At 43.0% G+C, this 20,436-nt stretch overlaps 1 protein-coding gene across 3 annotated transcripts in view; it reads left to right on the plus strand.

Annotated features, from left to right (window-relative positions):
- The window catches only part of SRP54 (signal recognition particle 54), a 53,358-nt gene that overhangs the window by 22,453 nt on the left and 10,469 nt on the right, over window positions 1-20,436 (plus strand). For 2 of the 3 annotated variants that reach the window (XM_061611654.1, XM_061611655.1), the window contains exons 15-16: window positions 893-988; window positions 2,625-3,076. In XM_061611654.1, coding sequence (XP_061467638.1) covers window positions 893-988; window positions 2,625-2,716 — 188 coding nt within the window. In that variant the 3' untranslated portion in view covers window positions 2,717-3,076. Of the gene's footprint in view, window positions 1-892; window positions 989-2,624; window positions 3,077-20,436 lie in introns of those variants that run through there. The other variant, XM_061611656.1, reaches the window with a different exon arrangement.

The raw sequence follows: 20,436 nt of genomic DNA on the forward strand, positions 1-20,436 counted from the left end.
GTCCCAATACCGATCCTTGAGGGATTCCACTTTCTACAGCCCTCCATTGGGAGAACTGTCCGTTGATTCCTACTCTCTGCTTTCTGCTTCTTAACCAATTCCTTATCCACAAGGGGACCTCTCCTCTTATTCCATGACTGCTAAGCTTCCTCAGAAGCCTTTGGTGAGGTACCTTGTCAGACGCTTTTTGAAAGTCTAAGTACACTATGTCCACTGGATCACCTCTATCTATATGCTTGTTGACACTCTCAAAGAATTCTAATAGGTTACTGAGACAGGACTTTCCCTTGCAGAAGCCATGCTGGCTCTGCTTCAGCAAGGCTTGTTCTATGTGCTTAGTTAATCTAGCTTTAATAATACTTTCTACCAGTTTTCCAGGGACAGAAGTTAAGCTAACTGGCCTGTAATTTCCGGGATCCCCTCTGGATCCCTTTTTGAAGATTGGCGTTACATTTGCCACTTTCCAGTCCTCAGGCACGGAGGAGGACCCAAGGGACAAGTTACATATTTTAGTTAGCAGATCAGCAATTTCACCTTTGAGTTCTTTGAGAACTCTCGGGTGGATGCCATCCGGGCCCGGTGATTTGTCAGTTTTTATATTGTCCATTAAGCTTAGAACTTCCTCTCTCGTTACCACTATTTGTCTCAGTTCCTCAGAATCCCTTCCTTGGGTTTAACACAGTGTAATACTGCTGGTAGAAACTGCCAGATATTCAATCCAGATCTTTAGAATGAAGAAACATAATCTCTAATGGTAGTGAGATTACAACTAAAATAGCTGTAGTGGGTACACATCTGCCAGCACACTAAGAGAAACCATGTAATGTTTCTGATGTGTTCATTTGTCAATTACCCCTCTCTCCTCACCTCCTGTTTTTCCCTCTCTTTTAAGGAGGTGATATGTCAAAGAATGTAAATCCATCCCAGATGGCAAAACTGAACCAACAGATGGCAAAGATGATGGATCCAAGAGTTCTTCATCATATGGGTAATGGTTACAATTTTTTATCTGCTTACTGTAGGAGGCTAACAAATAGGTACACCATGTATTTAACAACATTCATTATCACATATGCATGTTGTCCAATGCTGAAGTCTGAATGACCTTGAAATATATAACTGGGCTCTTAAGAATTCTGAAGCAATTACAGACCTTGGGTGGTATCCAGTGCTATCTCCCCGCTGACAGAAGGAACATCACCAGAACAGCGGGGAGAGGCAGTTTTCAGTGATTTTCCTGTCCCCTCTGCAGCTGCCTGTCCCCCCTCCCAAATATGCTCCCAAGGGTTGAGGTACCCTGGACCAGATTTAAAGGGGTACAGAGCTCTGCAGAGAGGGAGAATTGCTGAAAACAGCCTCCCTCTTCCATTCCACTGATTGATTCCCACTGTCAGCAGACACAGTATTGGATATGCCACCCTGCCTTCAGTACTTCTGGAGGAGAGACTTAGTTCAGCTGTGCATGCAATTTTGAGGAAGCAGAATTATGGTTGTGGCACATATTTGTTAATATGCTGGTGTCAAAAGATAAAAGTTAATTCTGCCACAAGACTGTATTGTCGTCAGTAAAATTAGATAAGTTGTTGAATTGATTTGCTTTAAGACCATTTAAGACCATTTGGTCTCTGAGGCCATTTCCCCCAAACCATACCCACCAACTGATGTTACTACTGAATGGGTTAATTCTGCCTTGGTTGCATTATCCTGTTCCCAGTGTGTGCACAAGCTCTTCAAAGTTTGGTCAAATGAGAGAGTGAGGACTGTCTTAAAGCCTTTGCCAAGTCTCTCTGTGTTTCCTTTTTGATTATCCATGATCAGGGACTTAAAAGAGGGAGGGGGGAGATTTGGTAGAGACTTTTCCAAGTCTCCCCCCCCCTTTGTCCCCAACTGTGGAGGCTTAAGGAAAGCATGAGGGATTTTGGCAGATCGGCATAGCGACTACCTTGCAATGATGTGATAATGATGTCATGTGATTGATGGGTGGGCAGCCTCACCTACCTATCAAATTTGGCTCACAAGGCTGATATGGGTCTGGTCTTGGACCGAGAAACGTTTCTCACCCCTTCTGGGATTCAAAGTTGGAAAAGGGTTGCGAATCTTGAGTGTTTGCTCTTACAACAAACTTGAGCCAAAATAGACAGTTATTGCCTTAAATTCTTTGTAGATTGAAAGTACTTCAGCAACTGTTACCTGAGAATTTGTTCCAACAGCATTAGCACACAACTATGTTTAATTCATTTGTTTCTTAAAGCTATCTTTTGAGCCTGCCGTTTCATGCATATATATAGGCTGGAATTCAAAGAGCTGCTCTAGCCATACCTAAGGGCTTGGGTATCCTCAGTAGAATCTTTTTACTTTATTGTGTTTGAACAGTGCGTCATCATGCTGTATCACAATTTGCTGTGAAATATTCCCTCCGTTTAAAAAATTGGTTGTAATATGACGTAGGGCTGCTGTTTGAGAAACATAAGCCAAAAGTGACCTTGGATAAATGGAAGTAATTATGCACCTCTTTGGATTCCAGCTGTAGTTGACTGGTTCTTACATAAATGTTCCATCTTATTAGGTTTACTCCAAACTGTAATGTTGAAGTGTCCATATTTAATCTTGCTTTTCTGTTCCAGGTGGCATGGCAGGATTGCAATCAATGATGCGGCAGTTCCAACAGGGTGCTGCTGGAAACATGAAAGGCATGATGGGATTCAATAACATGTAAAAAGCCTTAATAAACTGACTTGATTAACTATATTTCTGGATCATCACTAAAAGCATGAGATCTCCTTTTCTACAGTGGAGAATGTTAATGCAGCAAGTGATGTTTTTGAAACTTCAATCTGAGAATTTCTAGATTTATTTCTAGAAAGTGGTTATATTTTTGCTTAACCTAGTTCTTTTCTGTTTTAATTTTGATGTTACACGGAGATTTAAGTTAAAAATTAAATCATGTACAAATTTAATATTTAGAGGAACTTTTTAATTGCCCCATGGCAGCCATTATATTTGTAAACAATTCAAAACTTTGGTTAATGCCAACATGTCACAAATATACTGTAAAATAAAGTGGTTGTAAATTTAAGAGTTGATTTTTGGTGACTTTGCACTGGGTTTCAGAAATAAGCTTGTTGTAAGCGAAATAGTGCCATTGATGACCTGCCTCCAAAGATTATTCAGTGAAGGATTTTGTGCTTTTAGACAACTATCCAAAACCACATCTGTGCTTTCCCCCCAGTTCTATGCAGCAGAACCTAGAACTTTCCAAAATGACAAAGGCACATACCCTTCGAAAAATAAATGTGTAGTTTTAAATTTGGCATTATTTTGGAGGTAACTACTTGCCCAGGTAACAGTCTTCCAAGCAATTTTTTTCCTGAGCTTTTCTAAAAACTGGCTTAAGGCCCCAAACCAGTTCTGGAGTAAGATCTAATAAGCCTGTATGCCTCTCTTAAGCCTTGGCTGTTTTCCCCTTTGTTCTGCAGCACTTTGCTCTGTCAGAGGCTGCTCCAGTCTTCTGGACCAGCTGACTAAGGTGCCAAGAGGCTTTGATCAGATGGATGTGGGAAGAAGCAGCTGTGTGGCCCTGTGGTTAAGTTTCTTCTCCCTAGCCATCTATAATCGTAAGACTTCCACCAGCAGGGAAGATCCTTGGATAGAAAACAGAAGAGCAGAGAATTGTACTTTTAATGTCTAAAATGAAGTAGCTGTTAATGTACACGTGTCTTTGGTCTGTAGCAGAAAAGAGAAGTGGGTATTGTGTTGTAGGCAAGCCCCTCATGGGTCCATCCTCTGCTGCCTGGGGCCACAGTGAGCAGGCTGTTCCTGGTATCCTATATAAACTTGCATATCTAGAGACAGCATGGCTTCGTGGTAATATGTTAAAGATGACAAGAAGAATATTGAATGCACATAGTTAAGCGCTCTAACCATAATCAAAGTGGTGAGTTTTTAAGTCCATTAACAAGTGTCTCATTACTGTTTTCATTCAATTAGAAGTATAATCTTGGTGCCTATTGCCAAGCAAACTATGCTAATAGGCATTCTGTCTCTTTGGTTTGGATCAGGTGCGGGGAACCTTTGGCTCCCCAGATGATGCTGAACTACGATTTCCTTCTGTTTGTCCTTCCTGGGTGGCTAGTGGTGCATGTGTGTATCCTGTTTGTCTGTCCGTCCCTCACTGATTAATGCGGTGCACAAAGGCCCTTAGCTCTGGAGCCGCCATTCTGTCTAGCCTAGTGCAGCTGCGCCCGCCGTTCCTTCAATTCGTGGGCTCTCAAAGGGCAGGCTCGATGTTCTCTCTTGCGTTCGACTCGGTGTTTGACTACTTTGGTGGCACCGACAGCCTTGAGGAAGATCAGCTAGCTGAGCTCAGTGAGCCACCGGCGAATACCGAGGAGAGGGGGCTGAGCCCGGGCGGGGGTCAGCGGGATCCCGAGACTGTGATCAAAGCGCCCTCTGCTGGCTACATGGAAACAACTGCCCGTGCCTTCTCAGTCAAAAGATATCCCTTACCTGAGCAAGGAGGAAGGGAAAGTGGATGGGAGCTGGCATAGGACACGCAGAAGAATCTGGGGCATTAGCCTCGTAAGAACCTGCTCTCACCACCAAAGCTGTCAGCTCTGGAAAATAACCATGAAGAACAAGACTGCGTCTGAGCATGAGGGTGTACGATCTTCATCGCTGTCTCTCCTGCCACATGCCACGTATGAGGCAAAAGAGGTTCCGAACAAAGGCATCGATTTTGTCCACAGAAATGAAATGCTTGGGTAGGCACCAAAGCGCATTTTGGAAAAGAAATTCCTTCATATGCATCAGAACCGGGTATGCCTGTTCTAAGAGTATGCCTGCCCTGACACATGCAGTCTTCTAAAAACAAGGCAAGTGTGGGGTTTTTTTTCATTTAAACTTGCCTACAAGAACAAAATTCTTGATTCTAATTTATTCTAATCAATTCTAATGATCAATTAATCGACTAAAAAAAGAGCGTTCCTTGCTGCTGCTTCCCGGCGCCGGGTCTCCTGCTCCACAGCTGCCGCCATGTCCTCCTTCTCCTGCTCCAGGCAAGGCCCAGGTCCTCACCACCGCTTCTTGGTGTGGGGGCCTCCTGCTCAACAACATAAACCATCACCAGCAGCAGAAGCCCGGGGAGCAGCAGCTGAGCGAGCCCGAGGACATGGAGAGGAAGACAACATTGAAACAGCAAACAGCTTCTCTGTAACAAATGCCTGTCGCCCTTCTGCCTCTCAGGAGCTGCCACCCCCACTAACACCACCTCTTTCTTGGAGGTGCCGATAATGTTATTTGTTATTTAATTTAATTTTTGTAAATTGTATTGCTTTTATTGTATTTTTATATTGTATTTCTATACCTGTGTTTGTTTTTCTTTGTAAGCCACCTTGAGGGCCTTTGACCAAAAGGCAGGGTATAAATAAAATTTAATTAATAATAACTTCTATCAGCCCCAGCAAGCATGGCCAATGACCTGGGAGGATGGGACTTGTAGTTAAGCAACAGCTGGAGGGCCAAAGGTTTCCAGCTTCTGGCTTAGATGAATTCTGTGGCTTAGATCTAGAGATCTTGCATCAGCACACAGTACTACTTGCTTGGTAGCCCTGATGGGATTCCTCCAGTTCCTCTGTCCAGCTGCAGCCCCCTGTGCCTCATCCCATTCTAGAGGTTCAATCAAACGTAGGTTTTCAGGCGGTACAAGGGCCTGTTAGTGGACAAAGGGGAATCCACAAAGCCCCATGGCACTAGCAGAGGGCTGCTCTACCTCTAAATCAGCCCATTTTCAGATACCAATTTTGTTTTATAAAAAGTTATGTCAGTTTCCATGCATTGTCCTTCATAACTTACTTGTCACACCTGTAACTGCTCTGTTGTGGTTTAACTAGGCTTCATACCAATACAATTTCATGTAAAAGGAAAGGATGACAGGAAAAGACTAATTGTGTTAACCAAACGTCTTCAAGTCTTAAAGAATACTTTCAGAGCTGGCTAATAGTTAAAAGAGCAACAGATTTCAAATACTAAATTTTCAAAATATATTCTACAATTGTTTTTCTTGAAATCATAACCTTCATCCTGATGCAAGTGCATAGCAAAGACAGAGTACTGCAGGCTCACTTCTTTATGGGTTAAATGGCAAAGTGGAAGCTGTCCTCTACAAAATCTATTGTAATTAGAATTATTTTTGCTACTGTTGTTGCCGGGAGGGGCGGAATGTAAACAGTTGCTATAAGAAAAGAATGACAGTACAGGTTTTGTAGTATGTATGAAGATCCTCCGTGGCGCAGAGTGGTAAGCGGTGGTAACGCAGCCGAAGCTCTGCTCAGCGCTGGAGTTCGATTCCAACGGAAGGAGGAAGTCGAATCTCCGGTAACAGGGCTCGAGGTCCACTCAGCCTTCAATCCATCTGTAGTCGGTAAAATGAGTACCCGGCATATGCTGGGGGGTAAAGAAAGGCCAGGGACGGAACTGGCAATCCCACCCCATATATACGGTCTGCCTGGTAAACGTCGCAAGACGTCACCCTAAGAGTCGGAAACAACTCTCACTATAAGTGCGGGGACACCTTTTTTTATGAAGAAAAAAATGATGTGAAAGTAAGATTTCCATACCTAAACATTCGGAAGCACAGATTTAAATTTAGTATCTGGAAAATTGTTAAGTTCTGTTCCAAGGGGGACAGGGATTGGTTTCCCTTTTCTATATTTCATATGGGATCATCCTGATCTGTTAATTTCTATGAGGAAAAGCCTGCTACCATTTAGAGAGTTCTATGTTTTTATAAGGCCCTCCTTATATGAGTACGGTTCTGTTTTAGTCACATATCCTGCCATGGAACTGGAATGTTGGCCTTGCTTTTAACTAACTTGTTTAACCAGGAATTTTCAGTTTCAATGGGTGTTCTTTTGAGGCTGTTTCTGTGCTCATTGGCACTCTACAATACTGCTATGTCCATGTTTGGTGAGGGCAGAGGTACTTAGAAGATCACCCATGTTTATATCCTGAGAATTAGCATGCTGAACACTGTATAAAGCCCAAACCTAGATACCAAGCCACAGATAATGGAAAAGCACACAGTGTGCTCAACCTTAGCTTCTTTTCTCTTTGCTCATTTTGTGGAGTTGTGAGGAAAAGAGAAGCCATAATATTTCTGAATAGTTGGTGTATGCAGTCTTCCAAACTGAGGTTATGGGAAGCCAAAGCTTTACACTTTGTGTAAAAATCAACTTTGTGTTCATTTTTGTAAAGTTACTTTGTGTTAATGTATTAGAGAAGAAAACTGCATTTTTGCATGAACAAAGCTATAACAATTTTGAAGAAAGATTAAAGGATTGTAGCCTAGTGCCAGAGCACATGCTTTGGGTGCAAAACGGCCCAGATACAATCTGGTCTCTCTACAAAGAGCTGTGAAACAGGCCTGCCTGAAACAACGGAAAACCACTGCCAATCCTTTTTAAACTATATTGAGCTTGGTCAATTAATGGTCTCACTCGGAATAAGGCAGCATCTTCTCTCCAGATGCTGTTTAGCAATTCCTGCATGAAAAATGCCGTTTCATATATCTAATGAAGTAGGCTGTTGTCTTAGAGCTAGATCATAATTCATCAGTCTGCGAGGCCTGTAAGCCTCATTTCTAGGGGCTGAGCTGTGTAGAAGGGGGGCTGGCGTGGGTGAAAGAATACAACTCTAAAAACTAGTAGCGGGCAAGTGCACCTACTGTTACTTTGCCCCTGCACATTGTTATTTCCTCTGAATACACTAAACTTTTTCACTATCCCAGTCAGACTCTGTTTTGCTATTCTTGCCTCCCCCCCCCCCCGCGACACCCACATCTTCTAGTAGTACTGAAACTGGTGTCTAAAGGGATTCCTGGTGAGGCGTATTTTACACATGATGACATCGTGTACAACTTTCATTGTCGTCCCTCCCAGAGATCTCTGACCAATTGAGTGAAGGACCGAACATTTCCCTTCAAGATCCCTAACACCCGAAATACCACTGCCACGATACCCTAAGAAGGCAGCATAACTGAAACTGACTGTCAAGCTAATTTAAATCTATACATTAGCAGGACGATGCTAAAGTTAGTTCCTAGTTCCCAGTTCCTTATTTGCTTGAAAGTTCAAAACACTAAAAAAGAAGAAAAGTTGACAGCTACAGCAACTTCAACCCAATCTTAACCTGTCCCTGAACCCCAAAATATATGTTGGGATAACCTGTATGATATATCACTGATCGGGGGACCCTCCCCGTCAAGAATAACAATACATGCAATCAAAATCATCAGGCTTCTGATATTATAAATACATGATGTCATAAAACCATAAAAAATAACTGTGGGTACCCACCCCAAAATCTGCTCTGGGCCAGGACAAATCATACAGCCCAGGAAAGGGGAGGATGTCTTCTATAAGATGCCAGTGCGTCCTGCCTGACCCAGAGCTTCTGCTAGGCACAGGGAATGGATGAGGGCATCTATGCAAAACCAAAGCAGAGAAAAACATACAGGAAAACACAAGTAAATAAAATAAATAAATCTACACAAAACCAAAGCAGAGAAAAACTGGAAGGGAAAAATAAGTAACTGGGGGTGCCCACCCCAAAATCTGCTCTGGGCAAGGACAAATCATACAGCCCAGGAAAGGGGAGGGTGTCCTCTATAACATACCAGTGCGTCCTGCTTGGCCCAGAGCTTCTGCAGGGCTCAGGGCGCAGATGAGGGCATCTACGCACAACCAAAATGGACAAAAACATCCTCTACAAGAATCCATGGCATCCTGACTGGCCCAGAGTTTCTTGTGGGCAGAAGGAGTGGATCTGAGCAACTATACACATCAAAATATTTAAATAAGGTGGGGGGGAAAGGATCTGGTGGTGCCCACTCCAAAACTTTATTCGAAGTACCATAAATAATACACATATTCATACAGGACAGGGTCCTCTGCAAGATGGCATTGGTTCCAACCCAGGTCAGAGCTTTTTGTTCAGTCATGGCACAGACAAGGTCATTTATGATTTCTGATTTTAGAATGTTTTTAACTTAATTTAATTATGCATTTTTAAACTTTTGTGATCCGCCCAGGAACGTTTTAGTTAATGGCACGGAATAAATCTAACATCATTAATTTATGTATCAGAAGAATAGCCAAAATATATAGGAAAGATTATAAGGAACTTGGATGCCCATCCCAAAATATGATTTGGGGCACCACAAATCATAGTTCCACACATCAGGGATACTGTCTTCTATTAGATGCCGTCCATGCATAGTTTAGAGTCCCATCTATGAAATTACATCTTTATGCTTCTTGAGTGAATCATTGTCTGGTGATCTGGCCAAGTTTCCTTCTGCCATGGCACCAGATAACATACAGCAATACGAGAAGAATTGTTGTGCATTTGATTTGTCCTGGCCCAGAGCAGATGTTGGGGTGGGCACCTCCAGTTACTTATTTTTTCCTGCGTGTTTTTGTCTGCTTTGGTTTTGCATAGATGCTCTCACCTGCACTCTGCGCCTAGCAGAAGCTCTGGGCCAGGCAGGATGCACTGGTATCTTCTAGAGGGCACCTTCACCTTTCCTGGGCTGTATGATTTGTCCTGGCCCAGAGCAGATTTTGGGGTGGGTACCCCCAGTTACTTAATTTGTTCTGTGTGTTTTTGTCTATTTTGATGTTGCATAGGTGCTGTTCTCCGTGCCCGGTGCCGAACAGAAGATATTGGGCAGGTGGGGTGCAGTGGCATCTCATAGAGGACACCCTCCCCTTTCCTGATTTGTCCTGGCCCAGAGCAGATTTTGGGGTGGGCACCCCCAGTCACTTATTTTTCCATCCATTTTTTCTCTGCTTTGGTTTTGCATAGATTTATTGATTTTATTTATTTATTGAATTTATTAGTCGCCCATCTGGCTGGCTGTCCAGCCACTCTGGGCGACGTACAACATAGGCATACAATACATAGGCATTAAAAATCTAAAAACAATAAAGATAAAATCTAACCCACCCCAAAAGCCTGCCTGAAGAGCCAGGTCTTCAAGGCCCAGTGGAAGCTCGTCATAGAAGGGGCATCATAGAAGATGCCCTCATCTGTGCCCTGTGCCCAGCAGAAGCTCTGGACCAGGTGGCATGCAGTGGCATCTTGTAGAAGACATCTTCCCCTTTTCTGGGGTATATGATTTGTCCTGGCCCAGAGCAGATTTTGGGGTAGGTACTGCCAGTTACTTACTTTTTTTCTGCCTCTTTTTTCCATGTTGGTTGTGCATAGATGCTACTATGCATGCCCTGCACCCAGGAGAAGCTCTAGTCAGGCGGGACGCAATGGCATCTTGTAGAGGACACTCTACCGTTTCCTTGGGTGTATGATTTGCCCTGGCCCAGAGCAGATTTTGGAGTGGGAGCTGTGATGTTCCTGATTTGTAATGTAAATACGGTAAGTGTTGGTATAATATAAGACATATGGTAAGTGGAGTGTGTGAGGAGGGGGAGTACATGGGCTGTAGAACGCTGGATTGGCTGAGCGTTTGAATGGCTGGAAGTATAAATGAGAGGATGACAGTTGAATAGGGTGGTGTTTTGTGGTGGTGTGTTGTTGGTGTGTTGGAGAGATTGGTGTGGAGAGTATAAGGTGGCTGTTGAGAGAGTGAAATAGGAGTTCTGAGGCAATTATTAAGAAGTAAAGTACATAAGAGATATAAGAAACCATATGCTTGCCAACAAAGTCTTAAGTAATCTTGTTATTTCTAATGCTTAATAAATATTTCTTGGTTTACTAAAAGCCTGATTCTTCAGCAGGGATACACAATCCAGGGTGGATGGCAGAGTAACCAAGGCTGAAATGTATCGAATGGTGGCAGAGGCGGAGGAAAAGATATTGTATACAGTACCACAGAGAAACCCAGAGTTGTAAGCTTCAGAGGCAAGAGGCTGCAGGGGAGTTTGGGAATTACCTATACCCATAGACACAAGGTATCGAGATAGCCAGGCAGAGGCTAAGGCACAGTCTATAGGCTATAAGGGATACAGAGTGTTGGGTAGTGTGGCCTAGCAGGGGGATCTTTTGAGATAGGTGCTAGTGCGGTGAAAGGTAAAAATAAACCTGACGTTCCTGACTGGGGGTGACCAGAGGTGGGCTGCACATCATAAGGTGGGCCTGACAGTGGTAAGACATCACTAGTGATCACAGGCGGGGAAGGACGCTGCAGGCACTCCCAGTTACTTATTTTTCCATTTTTGTTTTTGTCTATTTTGGTTTTGCAGAGATGCTCTCCTTCATGCCCTGCACCCAGTAGAAGCTCTGGGCCAGGTGGGGTGCAGTGGCATCTCGTAGATGACTGTGATGTTCCTGTATTAATGTATATATGGTAAGTGCTGTTTGTATAGAAGATACATGGTAAGTGGAATGAAAGAGGAGGGGGAGTAAATGAGCAGTAGAATGCTGGATGATTGGCTGAGTGTTTGGATGGCTGAGAGTATAAATGGAAGGATGACAGTTGAATCTGGGTGGACGTGAGTGGGTTGTTTGAGAGGTGTTTGGTGGACGTGAGTGGGTTGTTTTGGTGGAGTTTGGAGGTGGGTGTGAGTTGGTGTATGTCAGGAGAGTGTGGAGAAAGAGGGAGGTGGAGTTCGGATTAGTAATAAGTCAAATATCACAGTAATAGATGAAACCATAAGCTTGTAGATCATTATCAAAGTTATCTTGTTATTAATGTTATTTAATAAATACTATTTTGGTTTACCAAAGGCCTGATCCTTGGCTGGGGTTTCACAGACCAGAAGGGAGGGTAAGGTAATAACCAAGGCTGAAGGGAAACAGTAACAAATAGTGGCAGCGGTGAAGAGGAGAAGATAACATTATAAGTATCCAGAGCAACCCCGAGTTATGAGTTATCTGCATTGATACAAGGGGGTTGGGAACAGCATAGGCACGCAGTCACGAATGTAACCGGATAGAGAGACTCAAGGAAGGTCTCTGGGAACATTGGTTGTAGAATGTGAATGGTGGTGCTGCCTAGCAGGGGGATCTATTGAGATCTGTGCTAGAGCGGAGAGAGAAACCATAAAAAAGGACAGTCTGGACTGGTGGAGTCCCTGGTGGTGCCTAGTGAAAGGCAGTAGCCACGAGCAGGTAGGAACCTGACAGGGGGAGCCAGGGAAGGGCGTCACAATGACACCCTCCCCTTTCCTGGGGTAAATGATTCATCCTGGCCCAGAACATATTTTAGGGTGGGCACCCCCAGTTACTTTTTTTTCCTGTATGTTTTTCTCTGCTTTGGTTTTGGATAGAGGTCCTCATCTGTTCCCTGCGCCCAGCAGAAGCTCTTGGCCAGGCGGGACACAGTGGTATCTCATAGAGGACATCCTCCCCTTTCCTGGATTGTATGATTTGTCCTGGCCCAGAGCAGATTTGGGGGTGTGTACCCACAGTTACTTTTTTTTTTCTATGTGTTTTTGCTCATTTTGGTTTTGCATTGATGTCCTCATCCGTGCCTCACGTGCAGCAGAAGCTCTGGGCCAGACAGGATGCACTGGCATCTCGTAGAGGTCACCCTTCCCTTCCCTTGGGTATATGATTTGTCCTGGCGCAGAGCAGAGTTTGGGGTAGGTACCCCCAGTTACTTATTTTATTCTTCCTCTTTTTGTCCATGTTGATTGTGCGTAGATGCCCTCATCCGTGCACTGCGCCCAGCAAGAGCGCTGGGCCAGGCGGGATGCACTGGAATCTGTAGAACACATCCTCCCCTTTCCTGGGCTGTATGATTTGTCCTGACCCAGAGCAAATTTTGGGGTGGGTATCCCCAGTTACTCATTTTTTCTGTGTATTTTTGGCCATTTTGATTTTGCATAGATGCACCTGTGCATGCCCTGTGCCCAGCAGAAGCTCTGAGCCAGGTGGGACGCACTGGCATCTCATAGAGGACACCTTCCCCTTTCCTGGGTGTATGATTTGTCCTGGCCCAGAGCAGTTTTTGGGGTGGGTACCCCCAGTTACTTATTTTTTCCTGTGTGTTTTTGTCTGCTTTGGTTTTGCTTATTTGCCCTCATCCATGCCCTGTGCCCAGCAGAAGCTCTGGGCCAGGCATCTCGTAGAGGACTCCCTCCCCTTTCCTGGGCTGTATGATTTGTCCTGGGCTAGAGCAGATTTTGGGGTGGGCACCCCCAGTTACTTACTTTTTATGATTTTATGACATCATTATGTATTTATGATAATATCAGAAGCCTGATGATTTTGATTGCATAAATGTATTGTTATTTTTGACGGGGAGGGTCCCCCAATCAGTGATATATCATACAGGGTACCCCAACATATATTTTGGGGTTCAGGGACATATTAAGTTTGGCTTGAAGCTGCTACAGCTGTCAACTTTTCTTCTTTTTTAGTGTTTTGAACTTTCAAACAAATAAGCAACCGGGAACTAGGAACCAACTTCAGTGTCGTATTAGCAGGGAGGGCGAACCCGCAGCCCTCCAGATGACATTGAACTCCAACTCCCATCAGCCCAAACCTTTCAACAAGCCTTTTAAGTTGAGACCTATCACAGTCTGCGTTTGTGTTAGAATTGCTTTTAATATGTTTTCTTTAATAATATGTTTTTAACCCTTTTCTAAAAGATGTTTTTAAAGCTTTTTTAAAAATGTTTTTAACGTTGTTTTGTTTTAATGTATTTTAAGGTCTTTTATGATGTTTTAAAGTGTTTTTAGCGTTTCTATTTGCCACCCTGGGCTCCTGCTGGGAAGAAGGGCGGGATATAAATTAAATAATAAATAAATAAATAACTAGCGTAGCCAATAGTCAGGGATGATGGGAGTTGGAGTTCTGCAACAACTGGGCTACATCCCTGGTCTGCAAGTGAAGATACGCCTACCACGCCAAGCGGTTTTCTTCGCCTCTCCATAAAATATCGTAAGAAAAAATAGACACCCCGCAACAGACGCCACTTAGCGTACCTGCTCCCTTGAGTCTCCGATTCATACACCTAACCCTAGGTAGGAAGAACCGTGCGAGTTCACCTGCCTTACGGCCTGTAGCAGGAGAATCCCGCGACCATCGTGTTGTAGGCGAGTCCCTCACTCTCCCACTCTCTGCCGCCAGGGGGCCGCAGTGAGCTGGCTCTGCCTGGTATCCTAGCAACCCCCGAGAGAGGGTGTGGCCGACGGGCTGGCCTTTCTATGAGCTCACTTGCCAGGGCCTCCGCCAGGGAGGAGGGTCTGGCCTGGTGTGATCGCCCCTGCTAGTTTCCCTCAGGCTGGGGGGAGTATGGAGCAGGGGCTCTCCGCTATTACCTTGTATTGCGCACCAGCCGCTGTCGCCGTCACCGCCTGCGCTATGGAGCAAGAGCAGGTAAGTCACCCATCCCCTCTCTCCTTCACGCGCCGGACGGCCCTATTGACTGTCTCCGTGGTGGGAGCAAAGCTCCCTTGACAGCCTCCACCGTGACAGCCGCAGCCTGTCTCTTGCCGCGTCTCGGCCTCCTTCCTGTCGTAGGGGTAAAGCCTGGGGGAAAGCACGGGGCCTTTCTCTGAGTGCGCGGCGCCCTTCGCGCTGTGGTGCTGGCCAAAGGCCCGTGCAAGCCTTTTCTTGCGTAAGGTTCCTCAGAAGTAGCTCCTACTCAGCGAGGGATTGAAGTAGAATATCGGGCTTGTCGTTTTACAGTGTTGTCCCACTTCTGCCCTGTGGGCGGCACGTGGTAGGTTTCTCTGCTTGGAGGAGGCTGTTGGGCAACCCCTGGGTCAAGGAAGAGCTTCTGAGCAAAGTTCTTTAAGACATATAATTTCCCTGAATGCACCCTTGGTTGTGCTTTTGTAACCAAAATCGGGGTTGTGGAGGGTGTGCTTTACCCCTCTTTATTTGTAAGCTGATACTTCCGCCTCTTCCCCATTCCCAGTGCCAATCGCGCTTCTGCAAGAACTCTTTTGTGTCCTGTGATTCTCAGTGGGTGTGGCTAGGACCCAGTTGGGGTCACCTGAATCTTGGCAGGTACCCCACTTGCTGTAAATAGTTACATGGCTGCTTCAGTATTGTAATTCACCTTTCCTATACTTTTATTGCATTACTGCAGGGAATGCTATATTGCTTTATCTGTTGGCTGGAGGAATTGCTTATCTTTTCAGAGGAAACTGGTTGTGTTACAAAAGGAGCCAGGCCTGGATGGAGGCCCGACTGATAAAAGCCCTCAATTCCTTGAGATGCCAATAAGGAATAGAGACGAGACCGGATCAGTATAAAGTCTTGCCTTTTAATACCTTTGCAAAGGGAGGGCCACGGTCAAGTGGTTCTCTAGAATAGCTGACAGTCATCATATTTATAGGGTATAGATGCGTCACATACATAATATCAGAAATGCATAGCTAATCAAGAATACATCATTGTTTAATTTCTCAGCATCTGTCTATTCTGGTTCACTTCTCTGTTCCCATCCCAAACTTCCTCTATCCTTGACCTTTGGTCCTACAAGCTGGGAATAACATCTTTAATTGCTAAAGAAGCAGATAAGTGAAAAACTCCCGTACTTGTCACAAGCAAGGAAAACAAGCATATGTTTCATTTTGCATTATTTGATTTCATTTTAGTACAACATTTTAATTTTAACTCATTGCAACAGTTGCAGGCAGAAGACCATTCTCAACAGTTGTGGAGAGAGAGCTGATTTTAAAAAAACACATTACTAGCATTTCTAAACATTTGAGGAACTAATATGATTCTATTTTTTAATTGCTGGAACATCTGTATATCATTAAACAGGGATGTGCTGATTTGCCCAGCAGGACAGGTAGACTTATTCTGTTGGTGAAAACATGATGTGAAAATAAATTTGTAGTGGATGCATTTCTTCTACCTGCTGGAGGCTGCTCAGACAGTTCAGGCTTCAATTTTCACAAATTCAGGATGATTCCTGTCTCACAAGGCTTCAAGATCCGGAAATTCTAGTATTTATAATGATAGTGTTACATGCTGTCATTTTGCATTGATTAAATTCACAGGTAGTCCCAGTTTTTTACATACATGTGAGTAAATTCACAAATACCATTATTCATCTAATTTTTATCAGCACCATCAACCTTCTGCCTTGATATTGCAGTTACAGTTCACACATATATCAGCTGTTTTGATTTCTTCTGATGCCTCCTGTAAGCAGATACCTATTACAAATCAGCCTGTTTAATATTACATGAAGACAGGTTTTGACTTTCACCTAATTGTGAAAACCTGGCAAAGATATTGACATACAGTTGCCCTACATGTAAATGAAGTTCTTTTTAAAAAGGACCTTTCAAGGTATCCCAAGCTTGCCTTCTTCACATAGATTTTGATGTTCATATACTTTTGGCTATTATATAAATAGCCAAATATTATATAAATTTTTGAGTTGCAATTGTAAAGTGAGGGAGGTTAATTGTTAGATCTAAACATGGATAAAAGTTTCACTGTTATGCAATTTTATTTACACTCTTGTAGTAGGAGCAGAGAGGCACTGAACTAATTTTTATAATATTTATTGAAATGCTATGTATTATACAAGGCTGCTCGAGTAAAGTACGTAGAGTAAAACTGCTGTGGATTTTGCTGACACTTTATTTGCAGTAATGTTAAGAGAATGAATGTTGCCTCTTAACTAAATAGAAAAACTGTTTGTGAAAGTATTTTGCAATTTTTCATCTGAATGTTTTGGTTCTGAAACAGCTGTAGGTATCTGAGCAATATTTGCAAAACAGTCTTTAAATTAAGTGAAAAGAACTTAAAGGCTACTAGTGTAAAACTAATCTTCCTAAAGGATCATGAGTTATAAAAAAAGTGGCATGAACAGATATTGGGAAGTAGGAACTCTGAAAAACATAATAAAGAATTTCACTTTTCGTTTCCTGGTTTGTCTTTTTTTTTTTTTTTGTAGGGACTACTACTGATGTAGGGTTACAGATTTATTTATTGAATTAAAAAACACTTGTGTAAAATGTTTTGGTAGGGCTGTTGGGTTAAATAACATTCTTAAGAAACCTGATTTCATTGCTAATTCACTTGCATAGATTTGAAAACACACGACTTTAGGGCCTTGTCAGAATGAAATTCCCAGTGACACACACAAATGATATGGGAACAAACTAAAATATGTTCACTTCCTGTTAAGGAAAATTCTTAGTCCTAAATGTAATCTTCAGAATCAAAGATGTGACAATTGGGATCAATCTGTTATTCCAATAACTGTAGCAAATTACTTCATCGACAAATCTCTTCTGTTACTTGTTTAGTTTTATATTTTATACTTGTTTGTGAACTCACAGTGGATTATAACATCTTAACATTTCTTTTCTCTTGTCTGGCTGCTCATTTTTAAAAACCTGTGTGATATCCAACTAAGCTATACTCGGAGTAGAATTATTGAAATTGGTGATCTGCTCTGATTAGGAGTAATGCTGGTATGTCTAAGAACATTTGTAATCAAATATCCTTTTCCCCCCTTCTTTTCATATGAATAAAATAATTTCACATGTACCTCCCACTCCTAAGGTTAATCGGGCATAGCAATGCTTCTGTCCATCCCATATATTTGTTCTTTAAAACATCCTGGAGGAGACTACTCTTTATTACAGTGCACTGTTGTGCTTACTTACTGTGTAGTGACAGAGTGTCTTTCTGTTTCTCCTGACTAACCTACCTGTAAATACTGGAATTGTAGAAATGGTCTACAGTGTTAATTTCCCAGGCAGGCTTGAGCTACTGTACTACACTTTCATTTTAGAAATGAAGCCATGCTTAGTAGTAGACAATTTATTTTGTGCTATTTAACTCCCCTGCTTTCTGTTATGGGTTGCTTTAGAAGAGGGTAGGGAACCTTTTTCAACCCAAGGTCCGCATTCCCTTCTGGGCCACCTTCTGGGAGCTACATGCCTGTGGTGGGCAGAGCCAGAGACAAAAGTGAACAAAGCAATGAATCTGAACTTCACCTTTGTAAGGTAGACTAGTTTCTACACACTCTCACACACCCCTCTCTATCCTCCATCCAGTAAAACAAGAGGCATTGTCAGAGTTCAAGGACAAATTCCAGCAAGGCGAAAGCACTCAAGGAGAATGTGAAGCAGGCCCAATAGGAGGTGTGGCTGTGGAGGAGATAGGCCTAGGGAGAGTCCCAAGGGCTGCATTCAGCCCCTGGGCTTGAGGTTCCTTACCCCTGCTTTAGGACACTTTGCAGAGATATGTTTGGTGTCACTATGATTTAGGAATATTGGAAAGCTGCCTTATATCAGTCAGAGATCTTATCCATTTAGCCAAGTGCTGTCTACTCTTATTGGCAGCAAGGGCCTCAGGCAGAGGTGGTTCCTCTCATATGCTACCTGATCCTTTTGAAGCCACTTACAGGGAGGCTTATACTTATTGGGGCGGGGGGATAAGTGACATACTAACGATTGAATTGGGGACCTCCTGCATACAAATCATGTGCTTCTACCATTGAGCTATGTTCCATCCCCAGAGTTACATAACACATCTGAGAGCCCTATCTTTTCAGGTGAACTTTAATCTATAAAAAAAACCTTTGTAATTTATTTGTAGTATCTCAGCTGGGAAAAGTCAATGTTAAACTGGGAAGCCCAATCCTGATCAGACAAGGTAGCAGTGACATGACAAGAAGTGGCATACTTCTGCCAAGGAAATTCCTCCCTGACCTTCTCCTATGAAGAAAGATGGGTGCTGGCTTATCTGTACCTCCTGGGCCTGGATGCTGCCTTGGGTTGCTGTCCATGACCTTCCATTCTTCCTATAGCTGTCACAAGGAGTAACTATTGAGGATTGCTCAAGTATGCTGGTTTGGTTGCTGGTGCTACATTGGAACAACTTTGAGCCTTGCCAATAACCTGGATTAGAAAAGATAATAATGTTGGGAAAAAGAGAAGGAAGTAGAAAAAGAGGAAGGCCAAACAAGAGATGGATTGATTCCATAAAGGAAGCCACAGACCTGAACGTACAAGATCTGAACAGGGTGGTTCATGACAGATGCTCTTGGAGGTCACTGATTCATAGGGTCGCCATACGTTGTAGTCGACTTGGAGGCACATAACAACAACAAATAACCTGGAAACGGAACAGTGTGTGGACCAACTGATCGTACAACTACTGTTAATGCCTTCTGATTCCTGGTGAAACATTTCACTGTTCTGACAAGTCTAAGCATCTTTCCTGGTTTTTTCCTCAGTAGCAAATGTTTCAGTTTTATATTACTGGACCATATTGTTATTCATAATGCAAGTGGCTTGCAGAATGCTTTTCTTTTACGGGGGAACATTGGGGAATATAGAAAAGCCCTTTTAGAATGTCTGCTTCTACTTAATAGCATCTGCAGAATGTTATGGTGGCAGAGAGAACCTTTCCAGTGTTGTGATTATAACAGTGATAGTGATACCTCCTTGAATTTGCATGGAAACTGAGTCTGCTCTGTGTGCATGGAGAGTATGAAGATTTGCAGCTCTTTGTAGCATGTGTAAAAGAGAATAAATACACATTTTCTGAAAATAATTTGTATGTACTTCGAGCATACTGTCTGCTGGATCTTACAGGCGGCCCTAGTCCAAATCCCTGCTTAGCCAGGAATTGCGTGGGTGGCCTTGAGCAAGTTTAGAGTATCACAACCGCTGTAAACCCAAAATAAAAATTATTTGCCTCCCAGAAGTATTGTGGGGATAGATGAAAATGCTCCAAAACCAAAAAGTGCTCAATAAATAATGGCTATTTTACATAGGCCTTTAACAACATGTGGCAGTTTATATTTATGATCATTTATTTTTACATGTATGTCAAGGCGATTTACAAACCTAACATAAAAATAGCATTGAAGTGTCTATGTGGTTTGAAATATTTCTCTCCTCTACCTTCAAGCTGTGGGTGAAGTGATGTGATAATTGTTAAAACTTAAGGAATATTATTTTTTGGTGGTCTGCTATGATATTGTACTTGTTGTAGAGCCATTCCCTCTTTTGTTTATCATGTTGCACCTGACAGTTGCCCTCTCCTATTACAGCTCCATACAAATGGTGATAGAGGCTTTGAGAATGTTGAACTTGGAGTCATAGGAAGAAAGAAGAAAATCCCAAGAAGGGTTATCCACTTTGCAAGTGGAGAAACCATGGAAGAATATAGCACAGATGAAGAGGAGGATGAGCTGCAGGAGAAAAAAGACCTCTTGCCCTCTGTCAATCCAGTAGGTTTGTTTCTGAGGTTTATTTGCTTTATATGAGTTATGCCACCTATATGCAGACCCCCCCCTCTTAATTCTGATGTTTGTCCTATTTTGATGAATTTGTTTCCATAGAAACAGTCAATGGAGTTGTCGTTAAGGTTTTCTTTTTAAAAATACACAATTTCAGATCTCACTTGGCACATGAACCCACTATATGACATTAGATAAGCCATAATTCTTTTAGCCGTAACCCTACCCCCTTCTGAAATAAGGGG

Source organism: Rhineura floridana, chromosome 2 (genome assembly GCF_030035675.1).
Source record: "Rhineura floridana isolate rRhiFlo1 chromosome 2, rRhiFlo1.hap2, whole genome shotgun sequence".
Classification (NCBI taxonomy): Eukaryota; Metazoa; Chordata; class Lepidosauria; order Squamata; family Rhineuridae; genus Rhineura; species Rhineura floridana.